The 21,670-nt window shown below is 39.2% G+C and overlaps 5 protein-coding genes across 6 annotated transcripts in view; 4 read left to right on the top strand and 1 right to left on the bottom strand.

The window, feature by feature from the left end:
* The window catches only part of LOC129718691 (uncharacterized), a 97,954-nt gene extending 78,336 nt beyond the window's left edge, over positions 1-19,618 (top strand). Inside the window, exon 4 of the mRNA XM_055669730.1 lies at positions 18,723-19,618. The gene's annotated coding sequence lies outside the window, so the exon portion shown is untranslated. The remainder of the gene's footprint in view (positions 1-18,722) is intronic.
* LOC129716798 (uncharacterized) lies at positions 985-2,631 on the top strand. The gene has a single exon (XM_055666633.1). It carries the CDS (start codon positions 985-987, stop codon positions 2,629-2,631), a length of 1,647 nt encoding a protein of 548 aa, XP_055522608.1.
* On the top strand, positions 5,503-6,674 carry LOC129718695 (uncharacterized). Its single transcript, XM_055669739.1, has one exon. It carries the CDS (start codon positions 5,581-5,583, stop codon positions 6,082-6,084), a length of 504 nt encoding a protein of 167 aa, XP_055525714.1. The 5' UTR covers positions 5,503-5,580; the 3' UTR covers positions 6,085-6,674.
* Positions 6,668-16,852, bottom strand: LOC129718694 (uncharacterized). Of its 2 annotated transcripts, none has more exons than XM_055669735.1 (5): positions 16,578-16,852; positions 16,418-16,520; positions 16,299-16,349; positions 15,982-16,239; positions 6,668-7,819 (listed from the first exon to the last, which is right to left on the bottom strand). In XM_055669735.1, exons 1-5 carry the CDS (start codon positions 16,695-16,697, stop codon positions 7,794-7,796), a joined length of 558 nt encoding a protein of 185 aa, XP_055525710.1. In that variant the 5' UTR covers positions 16,698-16,852; the 3' UTR covers positions 6,668-7,793. The 2 variants fall into 2 exon arrangements, with proteins under 2 accessions (XP_055525710.1, XP_055525709.1); XM_055669734.1 differs by lacking the exon at positions 6,668-7,819 and adding an exon at positions 14,551-15,548.
* Positions 12,869-14,356, top strand: LOC129718692 (uncharacterized). The gene is made up of 2 exons (XM_055669732.1): positions 12,869-13,003; positions 13,066-14,356. Exons 1-2 carry the CDS (start codon positions 12,879-12,881, stop codon positions 14,267-14,269), a joined length of 1,329 nt encoding a protein of 442 aa, XP_055525707.1. The 5' UTR covers positions 12,869-12,878; the 3' UTR covers positions 14,270-14,356.
* Positions 19,619-21,670: the final 2,052 nt, after the last annotated feature.

Here is a 21,670-nt window from a genome sequence, read left to right as displayed (position 1 = left end):
AGGCCTCGCACGCGGTGGATGTGCGCGGTGGAAGAAGATGCACGATCTGCTGGTGTACGGGGAGACTGGAAAACGGCTGCTCAAGACAGAAGAAGATGGACATCTCTAATTCGTTCGGCCCTGGACCGGTGAACGGTCCGTTAGCCAAAAAAGTAAAGTAAAGTAAAGTAAGTAACGTAAAGATATGCAAGATTATTCGCAGGGCCGCAGGATCCCGACCAAGCGCATCGTCCTGAGTTGTGTCAAGGGTTTTTTTGATCCAAGGGGACTTCTTTCATGTTTTATTGTGCATGGAAAGATGCTGATACAGGATTTGTGGCGTACTGGCTGCGAATGGGACCAGGATATTGACGACGAGAGTTTGGTTAAATGGAAGAAGTGGATAGAGCTGTTGCCGCTTGTGGAGCAGATTCGTATTTCGCGACCATACTTCAGCAAAACGCCCTCTTCGGAAATCGACAATCTTAAGCTGCACATATTCACCGATGCCAGCATCAACGCTTATGGTTGCGTAGCGTATTTTCGTGCAACAGATGGCGATCGAGTTAAATGATCGTTGGTAATGTCCAGATCTAAAGTAGCTCCTCTTAAGCAGCAGTCCATTCCCCGGTTGGAACTGAGAGGAGCCGTCCTTGGGGCAAGAATGCTACAAACTGTCGAAGCTACTCATTCGATTCCCATCAATCGTCGCTTTTTCTGGACGGATTCTCAAACCGTTATGAGTTGGCTGCGGTCAGATCAGCGAAAATATCAACAATTCGTCGCCTTCAGAATTGGGGAGATTTTGGAGACAACCTCATTAACTGACTGGCGCTGGATTCCGTCTCGGCTCAATATCGCAGATACGCTGACAAAATGGGGCAAAGGACCACCGTTGATTTCCGATGCAGAGTGGTTTAATGGCCCAAGTTTTCTGTATCAATCGTCAGAAAACTGACCAACAAAGAAACTGCCGCAATCTAATACGGAAGTCGAAATGAAAGCATGCCTGTTCACCACGAAATGAAGGAACTTTCTGAGTCCGTAATCGACGTGGAAGTGACGTGGTGCTGGCGTAAACTATTGCGAATCGGTGCGTGTGTCATTAGGTTCATTGACAATCTCCGTCGCAAAGTGAAGGGACTTCCAATACGTACGCTGCAGGCAATTCAGAAGCTGAAGAAGTTGTTAAAGTCGAACCATAAAGCAACGCTACAACCATTACAGCAAGACGAGTTCCTGAAGGCCGAATTAATTTTATGGAGGCAGGCACAACTAGAGGCGTTTCCGGATGAGGTAGTAACGCCTTTGGGAAACGACTTATCGAAAAAGAACCGGAAACCAATGCAGATCGGAAAACGGAGCTTATTGCATAAACTTACTCCGATCGTTGACGAGAACGGTGTGCTTTGGATGGAAGGCAGGATGGCAAATTCGAAGACAATATCTTTCAACACGAAGTTTCCCATTATTCTACCGAAAGGGCATGCAGTAACTAAGCGATTAATACAACATTACCACGAAAAGTTTGGCCATGCAAACCGGGAAACGGTCTTCAATGAGCTTCGGCAGGAGTTCTATGTTCCAAATCTGCGAACTGAAATCCGGAAAGTCGCAGCTGACTGCATCTGGTGCAAGGTGAACCGTTGTTATGCAGAAATTCCGATGATGGGACCCCTTCCGGTTCAGCGAATTAGTCAACCTCTTCGGCCATGCAGTGCTGTTGGTATCGACTATCTAGGGCCAGTGGTTATCGTGGGTCGCAAAAGAGAAAAGTGGTGGATAGCACTGTTCACATGCTTGGCTATCCGCGCAGTGCATCTAGAGGTGGTGCATGCATTGTCGACGCAAGCTTGTTTAATGGCCATTCGACGATTCATTTGTAAACGGGGAGCTCCAGACGAAATCTTCTCCGACAACGGCACAAATTTCAAAGGATCCAGTAAGGAGCTGATTTCGTGGGTGAAAAGGATTAATTTGGAATGTGCCGATTCAGTAGTTAGTAGCCAACTCAAATGGAATTTTAATCCTCCTGGTACTCCACACATGGGAGGTATTTGGGAGAGGATGGTTCGTTCTGTTAAAGAAGCGATGAAAGTACTGGATGACGGAAGCCGACTGACGGATGAAGTATTGCTGACTAATTTGGCCGAAGCGGAAGACATGGTGAACACTCGACCGCTAACCTATGTTCCCCAAGATTCAGCGGACTACGAAGCGATAACACCGAACCATTTCCTCCGAGGTATGTTCAAGCCAGTCGATGTTCATGTGGATAAGTCAACAGACTACGGTGAAGCATTGCGCGATCTATACAAACGTTCGCAATATTTGGCGGACCAGATGTGGCGGCGTTGGTACAAAAAGTATTTACCGACAATCAACAAGCGCACCAAGTGGTTTGCTGAACGTAGGTCGTTGAAGGAGGGAGATTTGGTTTTCGTTGTGGATGGACAGAATCGTAAAAGTTGGGTTAGAGGAATAGTCGAAAAAGTAATCGTAGGATCGGATGGCAGAGTTCGGCAGGCAGATGTTCGTACAATGAGTGGCATATTTCGCCGTGGCGTAGCCAATCTTGCAGTGCTGGAGGTTCATGGTAAATCCGGAACTCCTGAAGGAAGGGTACCGGAGTTACGGGCTGGGGTGTGTTAACCTACCGAGCATCTACTGTACTCACGATCAAAGTGATATAGAGTGAGAAGTGATAGAAGCTAGATCTATGCGACGCCGGTCTACAATAGCAGCGTCGTCGTTGGGTGTTTACATCTAAAACAATAGCGATCAAAAAGCAGAAACGTGTCGGTTAGAATATTTTTTCAATTTGCCTATATTTACCGTGGAATAAGATTAAAATAATACTTAAAATAGTAGAAAACTATACTCACAGATAGTGCTTTGCTAATTATTGAATGCTACTTAAAATTGGTTACATTTGGTTATAAAATACTGAAGACAACACACAATAAATACATAAAAGTTTCTTAAACTAGTGACTAGAATAGTAGACAAACGTCGTGACTAGAATAACTCGTGTCGGAACATTGACAATTAATTATTGAAAAATCCTCATTGCAATCGTGTCAAGAGCGGAAGAAAAAACTATCAAATTTTTGAGCTGCATTAAAGCTGCTTCAAAACCGGTGGTGTAATTTCTTTAAAAATTTCCCGAACACTCTGTATATTTTGCGATGAGAACTCTCCGTTTTAGCGTAAAATTTTGCCAACGAGGTGAATATCTTATTTACAGCCCTGTAACGATGACATCAAATGTTTTTCACTCAGTCGCAGTTAAGAAATTTCTAGATTTTTCGTTTAGCCAGATAGACCAATGAAAACATTAAAAGAAGCGTAACTTTTACTCTACAAAAAAATGACTTATTTTTAGCGTTTTTGATTTTAATAATATAGTCTGCTATTTTTTTTACTTTTCATCATGTCGATCTATTTTTTTCCTAATTTTCAATTGGAATCAGTTCATATCTACGAGAATCTTAACAATACATCAAGAACATCAACATATCACAGCAGTTGCGTGGGATAATTTATAACATCAAAAATAATTTATCATTGAGTGTTCCAGTAGAATTGTATTTAATATTGAAAATTGGAAAGGTTTTCATTGAATTCTACTATAAAAAGTGCAATTGAATTTTTAGTTCAATTCATTAGAAACTTTTTCTATTTGTAAAATATAGACCTGTGCGCCGACCATATCATCGGCGGCGGCGGCGTAGAAAACATTTTACCTCGGCGGCGATCGGCGCGCCGGATGGTATTTATCGGCGGCGGCGTGTACCGGCGTGACACTAATTACCAATTCTAAAATAATGCGTGTAATGTGTACACTCTCATGTTCGGTTTTTTTATTCAACACAAATAATTAAAAGTATGTTCATCCTGCTTGACAGGATGTCAAAAAAAGAAATAAGAATGGTTAGGAATCAAGTAAACAAACAATTTAATAATCAGCAAAGAAATGACTATCGGCGCGATAAAAATTTCCTTGGCGGCGCGCCGACTCGAAATCATCGGCGGCGTGGCGGCGCACAGGACTAGTAAAATATAATATTTTAACTGCTAACGCACGCATATTATGTTTTTAGTTAATTCGGTTCATTGTTTGAATGTTTTTGGCGTATGACTGCGTCCAACTTCAAGGTTTCGTATCCGAATTTATCTCGCACCTAATAATCCGTTTTTTTTTGTGAGGGTGCGAATAGTTTGTGGTTTGAATTTCGATAACTGAGCTTAAGCAAAAGCACTGCTTATTGTGATATCAGGGTGAGAGATGGTATTTTCGTCAGTGATTAAAATAAAATCTCAAAGGTTAGGAACAGCCTACGAAGCTATTTTTTGCATGATGCTTCTTCTCATGCTCAAATTAGTTGCGTAGGTTGTTCCTAACTCCTAAAATACCCTTCATTATTCTCATTTATTTTTCGGTCAGTTGAAAATTCGTCGAGACCTCCTCATTCCAGGCTGGTCAACTGATGATTGCTTTCCTGAAACTAGATCCATTCGTTGTTTGAGTTTACTCATAAATCATGTTACAAAAGATGTTTTTTATTTCAAATTGCGACATTTTGTGAAACTTCAAAAGTTTTCGCGTTTTCGTATGATTAATATTAGGATTTAGAATATTTTATGTTGATTGGATTGCGAAGATGTAAAAACTGGACGTGTGCGACGTTTTAGTGTTATTTTATAGCATTGAACGAAATAATCGAACGGACACCGTGCAATATTTTCTAGAAATTCGTTTTTCAGTAATATTTTTCGAGTTTCTCAAACCATGGTACCTTCATCACTTACAACAAATTAACAAACAGGTTTTCAACGTCAAACCCTGGGGATCCAACCTATAATGACAAAAGGCACATCAATGATTGCAATCGCAATAACGATTATCAAACCGCATCTTACTTGAATTGATAATATATGGAAAAGGGTCGGTTTCATATTCACTCGTAGATCGCCTGCCATTGTTCCTCTTACCCTGGCACTAGACAATATATTTACGGTGATTCCTTTGGGCAAACGTTGTCAGATCATCTGAACCCGTTTGCGCTTCGGGATCACATGGTTACATTCTAACTGGATTTGGTTCGATGAAAAATGAGACAAATGCTAGCCACCGGAATCGTTGTCAGTCGGTGCTGGCGCAAATTTTTATACCCCTCTGATGTAGGCAGCAGTTTATGCAGGAAACTTGTAAAGTTGTTCGGATGACGAAACAGTAGTGTATGACAACAATTCGTCTGGTTCTGTGCCACAGATGGTAAAATGACGCGGTACTATTCTTGAGGTTGCTGTTAAGGACTTGATTATCGTCTGTTAAACTTCGAATGATCTGTACGTGATCTGTGCCGTATCATTTTGCGCACTTTGCGGTTGTTATCTGTAAGATTAGCCTGACTTACAGAATATATTACAAACCGATCTGGAAGTAGCTCTGGATCTATTGCAATCCGCGTGGAGTTGCTCGCATTTTAAGCTGCTTATAAATAGAGGATAATTTCTTGTCCCACAGCACTTGTTCAGTGCCCGCCTCGCGTACGCAGCTTTAAGGAAAGTTCTTTGTTGTGTATAACTGTGATATTGATGCCAGTCAAAATGCGTGAATGTCTTATCATAGTTGCAGCGATAGTAACGATCGGTTCGATTAGTAATACTGTCGTGTGTTCGTGGATTCCGCTTGCTCCTTTGTGGGTTCGTGCTCCCAATAAAGACATTCCACCGGTGGTCAATATTCAGCAGTTGGGCGGTAAATACGACTACAGCATCTCGGAAGGGAAAGCCTTTCAAGCGCTCGTGCCGGCATCAGTGGGCTCCGTTCATATTCAGACAGTTCCAGCTGTTGCAATTCATTACTTACCAGGAGGACAGGCCGTAGTAGTTCCGGCTGGACCGTTACCGACTGCCTCAAGTCATTCTACTGACCCGTCTGCTGACGAGGGATTGGAAACGACAACAGAATACACGGAAGAGGAAGCGAGTACCGATCCTGCGACAATAGCTGTCGACGAATCTAACCCAGTGCAACTCAGAGAGCCAGCACCGGTTACGGAGCATCAGGAGGAAAACGAAGCGGTAGAAAGATCGTAACGTTTAAAAAAATGAGTATTATTCTACAAAAAAAGTGAAACAAAAACTTGTGGTGTTCTTGACAATGTGTTCTGGATTAGTAATTGGATGGAAAGTGACTAGAAAGAAAGTCATTCTGCGGTACTATTTCGTGATTTGTAACACGATTATCAGCTTAGTTTAATGCTGACCCATAACAGCACTTTACGCGAGCTTACCTCTGAGAAAAAATAACACACAATGTGTGAAATCGTTTCCACAGTAGCTGAAAATATTAAGACTGGATTAATTATTAATCCATTGTTAAGAGTCGTGCAATAAACTTGTGGATATGAGATGTGTTCTAAAATAATTAAATTGAAAATTATTGTATTTAAAAACCCGGTCTTTTTGGCGGTGATATACATTTAATAATATTCTTTTTTTATCTTAATAGCAGTGTACTGCTATTTTTTGCTATAAGTCATTGTTATGTAATAAAATGTTGAGTTTAAGTACATTATTATTAAAAAAATATAACATTCACTTATTACACGAAGCACAATCCAAAGACAGCTGGTTAAAAATAACTTGAAGAGATAGGTAAATCAATAAACACTGCTGATTCAAAACCCTTTTTTTGTATTTTGCATTAGATTCACAATTCAAAAAGCCGTTTTTTGCGTCTTTCCACTGAAGCTTCCATGTTGAACATAGCCGATTGATTTTATCTGATTTAGGAAACTTTTTTAGCTTTTTTACAAAGCAATCTAAATTAAAGAACGTAACAAAAAACCAGGCCTCTGAGGTACGACGGTAATAAAATTAATACGGAAGAATAACTGAAACCTGCACCGCAGACCTGTACATTATTGTAATTCACTTGTCATCTAGATCCTAATTAGAATGTTAAATGATTAAACGGAATGCGACCAGAGTTACCAAAGACTATTGCGAAACCAATTAAAAGCGTCTTAATTGTTCGGTAATTTTTTTACGGCCATATTAAATAAATTCAATCATCCAGCTGATTATTCTGTAATTTCCTCGAAATTTGCTGTTATAGAAAAGTTACATTACTGAGCTCTTCTGTAAACTAAAATAGAAACTGTTTTTTTTTTGTATAATTCATTGAATATCTGATGGTCTATCAGCATTTACCTGGATGTTGCGGAAAACCCTATAATTGTTTTACTGAACTTCTGTTGATTTTTACCACACTGTCAGTATTTTTTTGCTTCTGTCAAAACGAAATTGAACATCAAAAGTTCGCTATTTTTTACATAAAGACCATCGCACGGTGACGTCACGCATCTGAGTTTGACAGCTACTGGTAACTTTGTTTACCTTCAGTCGATGCAGTTTTGTTCTCAATTATAACAAACCAATTCTGAACTGATCACAGTGCCCTTTACATGTTAAGCAAGAGGTGCTAGTACACTAAGAACAATTATTAATTGGGAAACATTTCCACTACGCACACGATTGCTCCACCAGAAAACAAAACAAAAAGTTCAAAACGTAAACAAGGTTACCACTAACTGTCAGAAAAGCGAGGTTAAAGAGACTCGGTGAGATGGTCTACCTAGAAAAGCACCTAGACTGTGTTTTACTCTGTGTTTTCTATGATTTACTCGAGGTCTTCAATAAAAGATAGAAAGGTGGTTCACAAATCCACGACCGCAAGTTTGACATAGAACCATATAAGGTTGTTTGTTACATTACTTGCATTGCATCAATAACAATAACTTCTATCCAGAACTAATGAAATAACTCTCTGGAAATAATGTGATGACACAAAAAAAAAAGATTCAAAACGGTATTAGTATTAGTATTCAATTCAATTTGTCGTCAAAAGGAAAAGTTATTCTTTCATTAAATATCAGATATGATGCTGATCGCATCGCTGTGCTATCTCCGACAGTGGGAATAAGGCATTATTCTGATAACCCAGTGGAAAGCTGTTTGCTGCAATGCACCTACTGTTGATGTTGCCGCTAACGTACAAGGGCAACTTTTTACTAGAGTATGAAATAGTGCCGCTGCCGGGACCCGCTGATATTTAGTTAGGGCCGTCCTAGTGGTCATACACTAGTAAAATGAATCGTTTGAGCAGAAGCTGGACTTACATAGCCCAAATAGTTCATTTCCGGTTTACTAGGTATTAAATTCTGTCAACTGTGTTAGGGAAAGCAATCATTAATGTCGTTTTCATTATTGCGGTGTAGCTACACCGCGGACTAAACTTTGTCCTATGAATGTTTTTATTTTTTCATTTCCCGGACTATCTCGGACTACCCTTTTTCTGTCCCGGACAATCCGCGAATGAAACAGAGTGCAGTTTTGAACACACCAACACATTCACACGTATGTGTCAAAATCGGTTTGCTTTGATTATTATTGATTTTTACACCGTACCATCATCGTTCACTACCAATGCAAATTCTTGCAAATTAATATTAAGTTCCATCATTTTTCAGTGAATTGGCAAATTTTTCATACAGTAGCACAAACGCGACAATGACATAGACAATGGCGATAATGACCAAAACAAAACAAAGTAACAGCTACCTCTGGTATCACGCGCACCATTGAAACTGCTCGGAAAGTGTTTTTTTCAGCTGCAAAGTGTAGTCCGGGACGGTATAGTCTTACCGTAAAAACGAATTCGACATAAGCGTTCAATCAGAGCAACCGAAATTTGCGTTTCGACAAAATTCGACCTACTAAAAATGGTTACAGTTATTTGCGACAATTTTCAAGGCTTGCTTATGCGTTTTTATGTCTTATGGAAGCAGATGATAGAAGAGGAAGCACTCAGTTATGTAGCATTTTACTTTATTGCGCCCCGTGGGTGTTGCATATTGCTGAAGGAAAAAAATCAGTTCGTGCTGAGGCGGAGACATGGAGATGAAGTCGAATTTACAACCGTTTTTGTGAAGACCGTGATGAAATCGAAAAAGAACTGTATTAACTTTTCTGCCACTGCAACTATCCGCTGCCGTTTTTGTTGCTACCCGCGATATTATATTGATCAAATGCTTCAATATCGACAGTCTCAGTATCGACAGTCTCTGATAAGAACACTATAAGTGGACGTATATCTTCAACAAACTGACGTAATGCAACGTAGTTTGTTGTCAACCCCGCAATATTAAAATACAGAAAATCAATATGATTCATGGTCATCTTGGAAAATGTTTGCTATTTATTGAAACGCACGCTGCTTTCCTTTTGAATAAATTACGTCTTCTATAAATCATGCATTCTGAACTGAATGCGGCATGGTTGACATCAGGGTTCATTTTACGCACTCTGTTTATGTTCAATCAATTAACGAATTTCAAAACAGTAGACGTGTACTTAGATGTGTAGTTTTAAAAAACTTTCTAGTTTCCTCGCAAGCTTGTTTGGACTCTTTAGGTTTAATAACCGGTCTTAGGTTTGACCGGTTTAAAACAATTATTAATATTACTTTTATTTTGACTTGTACTCGTTTTTTTGCCTTTACTGTGTCTTTTAATGACTTCCGCAAAAGTTACGTCGTCATCAAAAACATCAACATTCAACTCTATAGTCATTTACTAGTCTGGCGGAGTGGATTCGGGAACCAACTTAAACTGTTAAACCGGGAACCAGTCAATGGAGATTCTATACGGCTGGTTTCCGTTATAACAGTTTAAATTGGTTCCCAAATCCACTCCGCCATACTGTAAATATATGGACTGTACACAACACTGATTTGATAAACATTCATCACACTTGAAGCAAAGATTATCGTTATCTGTTATAATCTTTGCCGTTTCCTTGGTAAGTCCAGTACAGTTGTAGTGAAACAAACGTGTACAGTTGAAGCCCACACATTTCAACATCAAATCCGAAAGGACAATAGGGGGTTTTAATTTAAAAAAATACTTGGTTTTTCTTTAAGTAATCGATGACCTGCCTTTCAGTAAGCACTATGTAATTTTTCTTATATCTCTACGATTTTCTCTGATTTTAAAATTGCAAAATCACATTTTTTTAAATTTTCACTAACTGGCAAGTAGTGTACAAAGTGACATTTTTATTAAATGACAGCTGGTATGCCTAAGAGAAACATAACCCTGGTCATGCGTCATTTTTGACGTAGGACTACGTCTTTGTTTTCTATACTAGATTACACTTTGTGAAAATGAAAATGAAACTGGCAAATGTTGCGTCAGATTTCAAACGGTTATAGCAAGCGAACGACTTAATGCATCTTAGTCATTTATATTTCGGTGGATAGATAAAATGTGTAACAATTTTTTGATATTATGTTCAACATTGTTGCTTTACAGCTTAATGGTCGAAAAAGGTGAAAAGTTCCAAGGTCAAGCTTTCCCATACATTTCCCTTGTTCTTGGCTTGCTTCCCAAGCACAGATAACAATAACATGGACGAAATAAATTCCACTGCCTACATATTTTGACTCAACAAATGGTTTTGGTTTGTTTGTCTTTGTCTAAGCTGCGTGGCCACGCCTTAATGGTAAAAATCTACGCTGAACTCGATACAAAAGACTGCGTGTGGAAAATTCAGCTTCAGTTTAGTTTGTTCCACAATAGCGAGTGCGGTGCAGCCGTTAAAGCTTTGCGACATTGAGAAACGAGAGCTGCATACGAGTCAACTTCCAGGCACCGCGGAGCATGTTACCAGTATTCTGCACACGGCAGCAATAATAACCATTGTACGCTGCAGGATATTTTGCTGGCACAGCTGCTGGAGGGCACAGCGGAGAGCAAATTTTATATTTTATCGATGCTACCGGTGGTGGTGTGATTATCAGCATTCTGTAGCATACATTTCGAGCTGAAGGTTATCGAATCGGTTCTTTTTAGAACTATAAATGCTTGAAGATAAGAGTTACGAGAATTTTCACAACTACTCCTAGTGTGAAATGTCCATCTATTTCTCAATAATCATTTTTACAATAACGACCAGGGCGCACCAAAGATAAACGGTAGTGTTGCCTATGAATAGTTTATCACAACAAGACATAACCCTCATTTCAAGAATTTTCACTGCTAAATTGAGTGATTTTCCGGTTTAATTGTTTGTTTGTGTTCACTCGAACACCGTTATCAGTCAAATATTAGCAACGAAAATTAGTTAATCTAAGAACCAGAGTGATTTTCGCAGCGGGAAAGCAAAAACTTTCTTTTGGTGCTTATGAAAATCACTCAGTAGTATTGAAGATGTATTGGTTTGTTTCTCTTTCTTTCTATAAGCTACGTGGCCACGCCTTAATGGTAAAAATCGACGCTGAACTCGATACAAAAGATTGTGTGTGGAAAATTCAGCTTCAGTTTAGTTTGTTCCACAATAGCGAGTGCGGTGCTGCTGTTAAAGCTTTGCGACATTGAGAAACGAGAGCTGCATACGAGTCAACTTCCAGGCACCGCGGAGCATGTTACCTGTATTCTGCACACGGCAGCAATAATAACCATTGTACGCTGCAGGATATTTTGCTGGCACAGCTGCTGTAGGGCACAGCGGAGAGCAAATTTTATACGCGGCCAACAAAATAATCGATGCTACCGGTGGTGGTGTGATTATCAGCATTCTGTAGCATACATTTCGAGCTGAAGATTATCGAATCGGTTCTTTTTAGAACTATAAATGCTTGAAGATAAGAGTTACGAGAATTTTCACAACTACTCCTAGTGTGAAATGTCCATCTATTTCTCAATAATCATTTTTACAATAACGACCAGGGCGCACCAAAGATAAACGGTAGTGTTGCCTATGAATAGTTTATCACAACAAAACATAACCCTCATTTCAAAAATTTTCACTGCTAAATTGAGTGATTTTCCGGTTTAATTGTTTGTTTGTGTTCACTCGAACACCGTTATCAGTCAAATGTTAGAAACGAAAATTAGTTAATCTAAGAACCAGGGTGATTTGCGCATCGGGAAAGCAAAACCTTTCTTTTGATGCTTATGAAAATCACTCAGTAGTATCGAAGGTGTTTTGGTTTGTTCCTCTTTCTCGAAGCTACGTAGCCACGCCTTAATTGCAAAAATCTGCTCTGAACTCGATACAAAAGACTGCGTGTAGAAAATTCAGCTTCAGTTTAGTTCGTTACACATAAGCGAGAGCAGTGCAGCTGTTAAAGGTACGCGACATTGAGAAACGAGAGCTGCATACGAGTCAACTCAAAATATTCATGGTGCGATTATCAGCGTTCTGTAGCACGAATTTTTAACTGAATATTATGGAATCGGTTCTTTTCAGAACTATAGATGCTTGAAGATAAGAGTTATGAGAATTTTCGCAACTACTACTTGTGTAAAATTTTCATGTATTCATGCATCGTTAGTTTTAAAATAACGACTATCAAAAATAAACGGTAGTGTTACCTATGAATAGTTAAGCGCAGCATATAATAATATTTAGTTTAGCATATATTAAATATTAGTAAAGCGGGCAATGTATGTAGTTTCGCGGGAATGCGAAGATGAACGGGAATAGAAGGTGTGACTAGAATTAGAAAAAAATTTCCCTCGTCCAGACGGGTCCCGTTTTTCTAATTCTAGTCACACCTTCTATTCCCGTTCATCTTCGCATTCCCGCGAAACTACATACATTTCCCGCTTTACTAAAACTTAAAATGTAAGTCAATATGACAAAAAATAAAATTAGTTCGTAAAAGTAAATATTAAATATTTAGTCCTACGTCACCATTTCATACAACCCCTAGGGCTGTATACCTTGTAGTATTTCTCTATGACAGGGATGTTTGTCATGACGGATGCCAACTTTGACGTCTCGCACTGTCGTTGGTTGTGGTCGTCTAAACTACTTCCAAAATGAATCCTGGTTATACGAAAGCCGACATAAATGCTCTTCCTAAAGTTGACTTTGTTATGGTTCAACAGTTTCTGGCGACAAGTGATAAGTTCAGAAATGCAAACGAGAAAGGAAAGATTGAAAGGTATGCAAAATATCGCTGTGGAGAAGCATGAAAGTTTCTTAAATCCGACATTCTGTACCTAGATCGCAAAACCCGGATTATTTGAAATCCGCTGTAGGAAAAGTCCAGTATAAGATCGACGGAAGCATATACACCATCAGGGCCAGGATTGTCCCGGAGCACAAGGTGACGAAGCGACAATATAGTGTAGTGGCCATCATCAACACGGCTGATGAGGAAGTAATCGACGTGTATTGTGAAAGTGAATCTGATGGCTGCAAAGCTGCTGCAGGCGGTTGCAAGCACGCTGTCGCGTTTTTATTCTTCCTCTACGATAAATATAATCAGCCATCGCCAACGGAATTATCTTGTCTTTGGAAAATCCCGCAGCTTGCGAAAGTGGACGAAAATATTGATAACTTTGACTTGGCGAAATGCAATCGATCTGGAGTAACAGCGGTAAAAACAACAGGAAATGACAGCGGAAGGTTTTTGCAATTACTTCTCGAAAAGTGTCCGGAAGCTCAAACAAACACATTTTTAAAATACCATCAGTCGTATCCGCAAGTGGAATCTTACGCTATGCACTGCTTGATTCTTGATTTTAAGCGAGCTGGTCAACCTTCATACAGCTGCAAAGCGTTTGTCGATTACTGTAAATCCAGGATGGTACATGCAGTATGCGCAGAATTAGAATCGGTTACCAAACATCAGAGTGCCTGTTCGAAATGGCATCTTCTCAAATTTGGGCGGGTTTCTGCTTCAAAAATTTATGAAGCCTCGCGGTGTAAAACTCCGGATCGGTCGTTAGTTTGTTCCATATTGGGGCAGTTATCGATTTCAACCGAAGCGATGCGAAGAGGGCTGCGCTTAGAAGGTAAGGTGGTTACCATCATCAAGAAGCACTATCCTAACGTTAGGCGGTGCGGGTTTTTCCTGAACCCCATATATCCGACATTTGGAGCATTACCTGACGCCGTTAACGCAACCACTGTCTTTGAAATCAAGAGCCCTAGCAAGAAGAAAAACACTGCATACTACATCAATGATGCGGATGAATTAACGGATAAGGTTAAGTCGCAAATCCAGCTGCAAATGATTATTGCCAATGGAGGCAAAGGAGTTTTGGTATTAGTGCTTCCTGGGTTTGAATCTAGCAGGAAACCAGAAAAGTTTGTACAATTTCACGAGGAAGAACAAGACGTGAACTACATCACATGTGTCATGAAGGATAGTTATAAATTCTGGGCAGCAAATGTATATGATAAGTTATTTGAAAAGTTTTAATGACTAAAATTTAGTTTCAGATTACCCTAGTTTAAACATTATTTTCAAACAAATTACTTAATACTATATTTGTTATTTTGAATCTGAAAGTGAAAAAACCGGAGGACAATATAAACTTGAAAATAAACACTCAAAAATGTTTCAAAACTGAAACTGCAAAATGAGTTTTTTTAAATACTATTGGGAATGCCTTGGTTTAATTCAAATGATTATAGCATTTTCATATACACACATATTTGGTATTATAAAATGAGTTTCTTAGGTATATAATCACAAATCTGGTGCAAGTGTTCAAAACTTAGATTATTTGATTTATTTACTTTGCAGATTCACTGCTCCTGTGATGATATCGATGATATCGTCCAATTTATCGAAGAACAGAATGGGCAGCTCAGCATGCGAGGCAGCCATGCTATATTCTCTATACCGTCTAATTAGCCGTTCCACGTGAATACGAACACTCGCAATTTCTTTCGCATGAATAGCATCCTCTTTAGAAAGAGACGCTTCGTTGGAGACGCTTTGGGGTCTAATCAATATACCACCTTTCTTAGAAACATCTGATGCCACGTTCTTGAAACCTCTATCAGCCAGTACGCCCATTCCAGGTCGGATACGATTCAAATATCCCGATTTGTTTACAATCTTTTGATCGCTCGCACGCCCAGGGAATCCTTTTGAAATAAGGTTAATCAACCCGCATGGAGTGCACGACACTAAGTATTTCACAGTATTGCATGACTTGTATAGAGAGTAGGTTACAGATTGAATAACAGGATCTGAAGACTTTTGTACTTGTATTTCGAAGCAATCAATTATGCTCTCTACGTTGCTGTAATTTTGTAAAAATGCAACTGGTAGAAATTTCTTGATATTCTCGGACATTGGCCAAAACACAAGTCCCTCATTTCCGCAGCGATTATGGGAACGGAATTGTTAAAAATTTGAGAAATTCTGGAACAACTCAATCCGAATACATCGGAAAGTATATCGAAGGACTCGTTCATTCTGATTTTACGTAAAACAATCATAATGTCCCTCTCACTGAGTTTAGTGGCCTCAGCCACCGCGTCCAATACATACAGGCTGTCATCCGGAACACCAAGATATCGCATAGGATGCTTTTTCATCAACTTGTTGCTAAAAGCAACATATCGAAATTTATTCTCAGTTCGATTTAGTTCAGCCTCAAATTCAAGGTCACTTTGATGGTTTGGAATGTACTCGCGGAACGTTGGCGCTAGGAAAGATGATGTAAGCAAAGATGAGCATGTATGACCTGGAAACAACCGACAACAATTTCATTAGTCTGTACTTGGCCGTATTGTCGTACGTACTGTTAACCCTAATCAATCCAATCAAATACAGAAATCCTTTTTTTTTGTTTTTTTCTTAAACTGCTAATTTTCAAAACTTTTTCCGGTGATTAGAATAATAAAATAGCTCTGACATGAAAAGAGCTTGAACATAAAGTATTTTCCATTGTCTCAATAAAGTAAGTTTATATAACTATTGACTGCTTAACAGTTGGTTGGCAAACATGAGAAACTCGTAAAATTAGTGAATCACCTATGGAACTATGGGAAGAAGAGAGTTAAAATTTCGCCAAATAAGACGAAAAGAGCAATTTTCACATTTACCTAGTTGGATAGAGTAGAACTAATAGCTGCGTACGTACAATTATTATGGTAAATTATTTTTAAACAACTCACTTCTTGGACTTACAGACGTTTGTCTAGGAGACGTCATAAGTTTCTGATGAAAGTTAAGGGCTCTGCTTGTTTGTACCTCTTTGCTGACCATAATAGCTCTACACTGTACGGCCACGGGAACTGTACCAACGATGTCGGTCAATGTTGCCTTGTCTCTCAGATTACCGTTTTCTGTAACACCCACATCATAGTTTACGGCTAGAATATCCTCAATAGGAATATCCTCATCAGGAATATCCTGAGTTATTTTCACTTCTCCTAAAAGATGAAAAATAGTGCGCTTTGGTAATAATATTAAGCTTAGTGCCCTTTTATACCTTCTGTAGATTTTTCCTCGCCACCGGTATTAAAAAAATAATTTTCACAACCTATAAAACATTTAAAAGAAAAGAATTGTTAGGACTCTATTATGTTAGTAGCTATTTATTTACGCTACCTGAGTAATACGGCAAATGCTTATGTGGCAAAATATCTTTACCTAAAATGTATCGTTGTGAATAATTGCCGGCCTTCACGGTTACTATTTTGAAGTCGATTAACTGTCAAGAAAAAACAACAAGTTATTCCAGTTATTTGTTCACGTATTGTCCAGTTACATCGAAATGGTTTTGGCACACATGAAGGCGTTGTTTGGCCAGATTTTCAGGCATTGGATTTTCCGCGTATAGTCCTGCTCTCCGCAGCCAAATTTTTCTCTGTTCCGGTTCCTGCGGCATCGCAAAGAAATGAATAGCTGGCCACTAAATTTTGCTCACATAACAATTCACAACACAACACTCGATCATCTTACGATTTTCATGCATAAAACATTCTTTAAATGTAATAAACTCAAAAACGGCAAGCTTACTTGCGAATCTCTCAGTTGAATTTATTAAATGTTTCGATCAGGGCTTGTCAAAAGAAATCAGCCGATTACCTGTGCAATGATGGTTGCTTTGTTATTCGGTGTAGTCTGGTTTAAGGTAGAATATGCCATGGAGCTACAGAGTGAAGTTGTCTTAAAATTACTTTTGGTTGTTAAATTTTGAAATTGCTTTTTTAAATAGTTCTGCTGCTTAAATAAAAAACGGTCAAAGAAATATGTATTTTTTTCGACATTTTCTATCAAATCAAATAATAATATATATACCCCTAGAATACCCAATTGCCATTCCTAGGGATGGGCGATACTGTCTGAAGTATCGATACCTGAGTACTCGAATATTTTTGCACAAAACGATACCAAGTATCGTGGTATCGGTATAGAAAGTATCGATGCCAACGTGCTCGATAATTTTGGTCGAAGTATCGATACCGTTGGTACCGATACTGGTATCGCCTATCCCCAATAGAAGGCATCGGTGGTATCGGTATCGTTTTAAAGTATCGTTGGCAAAGTATCGATACCGCTGCGCTGGAGTGATTTTATGTTAATCAAACTTTTATGCGCACAAGCTGTTGAAGCAACTATTTTTGAACTTAGCCTTGTGTAGATTGACTACCGATATACGTTAGAATATATCTACCGGGAATCACTTCACTATTTCAATTAAATATCACCACAAAATAACATGCACTACTTTGTTCGCCATCAAAGAGAGAAATGAAATATGAAGTGCCCTGCCAGTCGTTGCCATCCAGGGTAAGATGGGTCTCGTCGTCCATCATCACCGCCGAATCGTGATTCGGGACTGCCGCTCGCTGTCATGTATGTCCATGTTCGCCAGGTACTTTTTCATTGTTTGGCCGGTTGCACCGACCTCGCGGCCAAGCGTACGCAGCGATATAGCCACTTTTCTCTCGGTCTCCTTCTACAGCATCCTTTGGAACTTCTTGTCGCTCAGGGTCGTCTGCCGTCCGTAACCGGGTTTCCTATCGATGCTCTGATTGATTTCCAATAGTGTCATGATTTTGTAGATGCCGGAACGTATACACCTGGCGTTCAAAAAGGGTCGCAGGATGTCCGTTTTGGAAGCGACTGGGTATAGTTCTTTGAACGCCACACTTTTGAACGGAGTATTTCCACTGTTTTCGCTATCAGGATTAGAGTTCGACTGATAAAGCTATCAATTTTTTCTTCAGCTGACTCATGGGTTACTATGATTGATGCTACATGTTTAGTTTCATCAGTGCGTGTTTAAGCATAGTTTACAGTTCCAAGCGAAGTGAAAAATTTGATAAGTGAAAAAGCGTAAATTTTCGCTTGCGAAATCTGTCGTGAAAACCCGTTTGTGGAACACGCAGGTATTTCACCAGCCTGCAGTTTACAGTTTAAATAAAGTGAAATTCACGAGTTTACACTCCGAGCGAAATGAAAATTGGCTGCAACTGACAGAATATAAACGCACGCAAGTTTTCGCTTGCTGCTGCTTTTTTCAATAGCGTTTGCATGTCTGAAAAAAGTAAACCCAAGTGAAAAAGATGAGATCCACAACCTTCGATTTCGCTGGATCAAATTTGTTTACAGTTCCAAACGAAGTGAAATTTTTGCAGGTTGCATTTTTCACGAGCGTGAAAAAATGAACATTTTGTATGAGATTTTCACTTCGCTTGGAACTCTAAATAGGGCTAAAGGGGTTATATACCTCTCTGCTCGATAAAAAAGAGCAAAGTTTGGAATTTTTTTAAGCGTGTAGCACCTTTTTTTATTGTATAACAGCAGTTATTTTCTTAAAGTTCAGTTATTCAACAACAACAAAACACGTTTGCTCGTAAGAAATACCAATTATTTGGAGAGTGATGGCCGTTTCTTTTTTTTGCAGAGGTTTGCAATGTTTACGATATCGACGCAACAGATCAACTGAAATAAAAAAAACTCATACTATTTTATTAGTTTAGAAGTGTGCCGGGCGGCACCATCATTACGAAGTCGCACATGCTTCTCGGTTTTGCGGACGATATGGACATCATTGGTATCAACCGTAGAGCTGTGGAAGAGGCCTTCGGACCTCTCAGGCGAGAAGCTGCGAGATTAGGGCTTGTCATAAACTCTGCCTAAACGAAATACATGGTGGCTGGCAGAGTGCGTGGTAGTCCGTCGGAGGTTGGTGCTGCGGTGGTGCTAGATGGGGAAACATTTGAAGTAGTCGACGAATTTATTTACCTGGGAACATTAGTGACATGTGACAACGAGGTTAGCCGTGAGATAAAGGGGCGGATAGCAGCCGCAAACAGGGCCTTTTACGGACTACGTAACCAGCTAAGGTCCCGCAGTCTGCAAATCCGTACTAAACTTGCACTCTATTAAACACTGATTCTTCCGGTGGCTCTCTACGGCCATGAATCATGGACGCTGAAAGAGGCTGATCGGCGAGCTCTTGGTGTTTTTGAGCGTAGGATTTTGCGTTCAATCCTTGGCGGCAAACTAGAAAATGGTGTTTGGCGCAGACGCATGAACAATGAAGTGTACCAGGCATACAAGGCTATATTTAGCAGGAATCCCGATAGAGGTCGTCGACTTCGGGGTAGACCCCGCACTCGTTGGATGTGTGAGGATGCACGCGAAATAGGTGTTAGGGGCGATTGGAGGATAGCAGCCCAAGACCGAGGGACATTGCGACGTATTCTGGATTCGGCACTGGATCGACAATCGGTCTGTCGCCTTAAAAGTAAGTAAAGTAAAGTAAAGTAAGAAGTGTGCTGGGTATCTAAACGATCATTTTTATAAGTGTTTTATTTTCAGTGCATACGTGAACGTTTTTTCCCGAAAAAACACGAATTAATTCACCTAGCGGCGAGTTGAAACAAATTAAAAAAAAAAATCGAAAAAAAATCACATCTTGATAATTTCTACTGGATTCATAGTTTACTCTAAATCATAAAATTGGGTCGCCAACAGCACAATTATACCAAGCATTTTCAACTAAACATCGCACATGAACACACATATAAACATGTACAGATACACGCACATACAAAATACATTTGAAGAATAATGTTCCGAATATATTGGACGAATTTTTTTTTTATGATTGTCCTGCGGGTTTTTCAGGTAGAGGCCGGCAATCAACTTCCGAAATTACGGCTTCTTGATTTCGTGAAAATCGGTTCAGCCAACTCTGAGGAAGCAGTCTTTGGAATATGTTTCTTTTTATAACGTGATTTCACATGTTTATTAATGACGGACAGTTATAGTCCGATTTCAATGAAATTCAATAGCAACCTATGGGCCAACTAGACCTTTCATTTGATACTGATTTTGTGAAAATCGATTCAACCATCTATGAGAAAAATGAGTGAGCCTCTGGATAACATTTCTTTACATAACTTTTGAACCATATGTTTAATCATTACAAAATTTATATGTTGAGGGTTTTGGAGACAGCTCGTCCATTCAACACCAGTTCGATAGAAATCGGTGGTTTCTGAGATATTGATGTTTCGTGATTTTTACATTTTGATACATAACCTTTGAACTAAAAAATCTGTTTTCAATGAAATTCAGCCTATGGCCCAACTAGACCTTTCATTAGCAATTAATTTCATGAAAATCGGTACAGCCAAAAAAAGCAAAGCAAAGCCTTGGTGCTACATTCCGATTCGGAACTTGACCTTCTGTTTACAATACACAGACTTCGCAGCCAACCGTTAAGTATACAGGACAATTGCGGGACTAGCGCTACGATCCAACTGACACTAACAATCTCTCCCGAGTCAAGACTCGAACCTACGACGACTGGCTTGTTACCCCGAGACCAGCTGGGGAGGTTGATCGGTACAGCCATTTCTGAGAAAAGTGAGTGAAAAAAAAAAGTTTCACATACACACACAAATAGATAAAGAAAATCGATTCAGTAGTTTCACCGCAATCGTAAACACGGCAGTCATTTTGTGAGGAACACCATTCCCGCGTATAAAGTTTTAACTTTAGCTTATGCGGCTGTGGCGAGGCGCGCTGCAAATTACTCTAACTTACTTCCTATTACCCAGATCTTTATTAAAATTTATAAAGCTGTTCTCCAGATGTTGTACTTTGAGATGATGCAATAAAAAAATCGATTTTTTGAAAATTAGAAGGGCGGGTGATGCCATATGGCATCATCTAGCATATTACCTTTGATAACAGTTTAACAACTATACTTGAAATGTTTTGCTATGAAAATATTGTAAGCAGATTGATCTTCAACATGCAATATAGTTTGTGCCAATTATGCATGCGGTTGCTGAGTGATAAGAGTTTGAATGTTATTTTTCGATGAAAAAACTGATTTCTCTCCGCGGGGATAGGGTTAAGGTAAACTCATTAAAAATGGGCAATTTTTGTCCATTTTTCCTTCAATATCCTTGTACAGTCCTGTCATCTAATTTTAAATATCCTTGCACGGTGCGGCCATCTAATTTTCAATATCCCTATATGGTGCTGCCATCGAGTTTTCATTTTTATTTGGTGGATTATGCACGATAAATTGATTTTGGTAATGACCAGTTTTATGCGCATTTAAGCCATCAGATCAGGCCATCAGGCAGCACTAACCGTTGTAAAGATGTCGTGGACAAAATGGAACAAGTGGACAAAAAACTGGAAGTCAGGTATCTTGTTCTAGTCATCGTTAATTTCTCCGAAAAATATCAATTAATATGAAACACAAAATCGTTCTTGTTTTGATGTTCAATTTTCAATTCACCGAGTCAGTTTGTGGCAAAGTTGTGAAAAAGCAAAGTTGGGAAAATAGTCACTATGAAACTTTTCTTTTCAAAATAATAAAAAAAA

Source organism: Wyeomyia smithii, chromosome 1, assembly GCF_029784165.1.
Source record: "Wyeomyia smithii strain HCP4-BCI-WySm-NY-G18 chromosome 1, ASM2978416v1, whole genome shotgun sequence".
Lineage (NCBI taxonomy): Eukaryota > Metazoa > Arthropoda > Insecta > Diptera > Culicidae > Wyeomyia > Wyeomyia smithii.
This window is presented reverse-complemented; position numbering and strand designations above follow the sequence as displayed.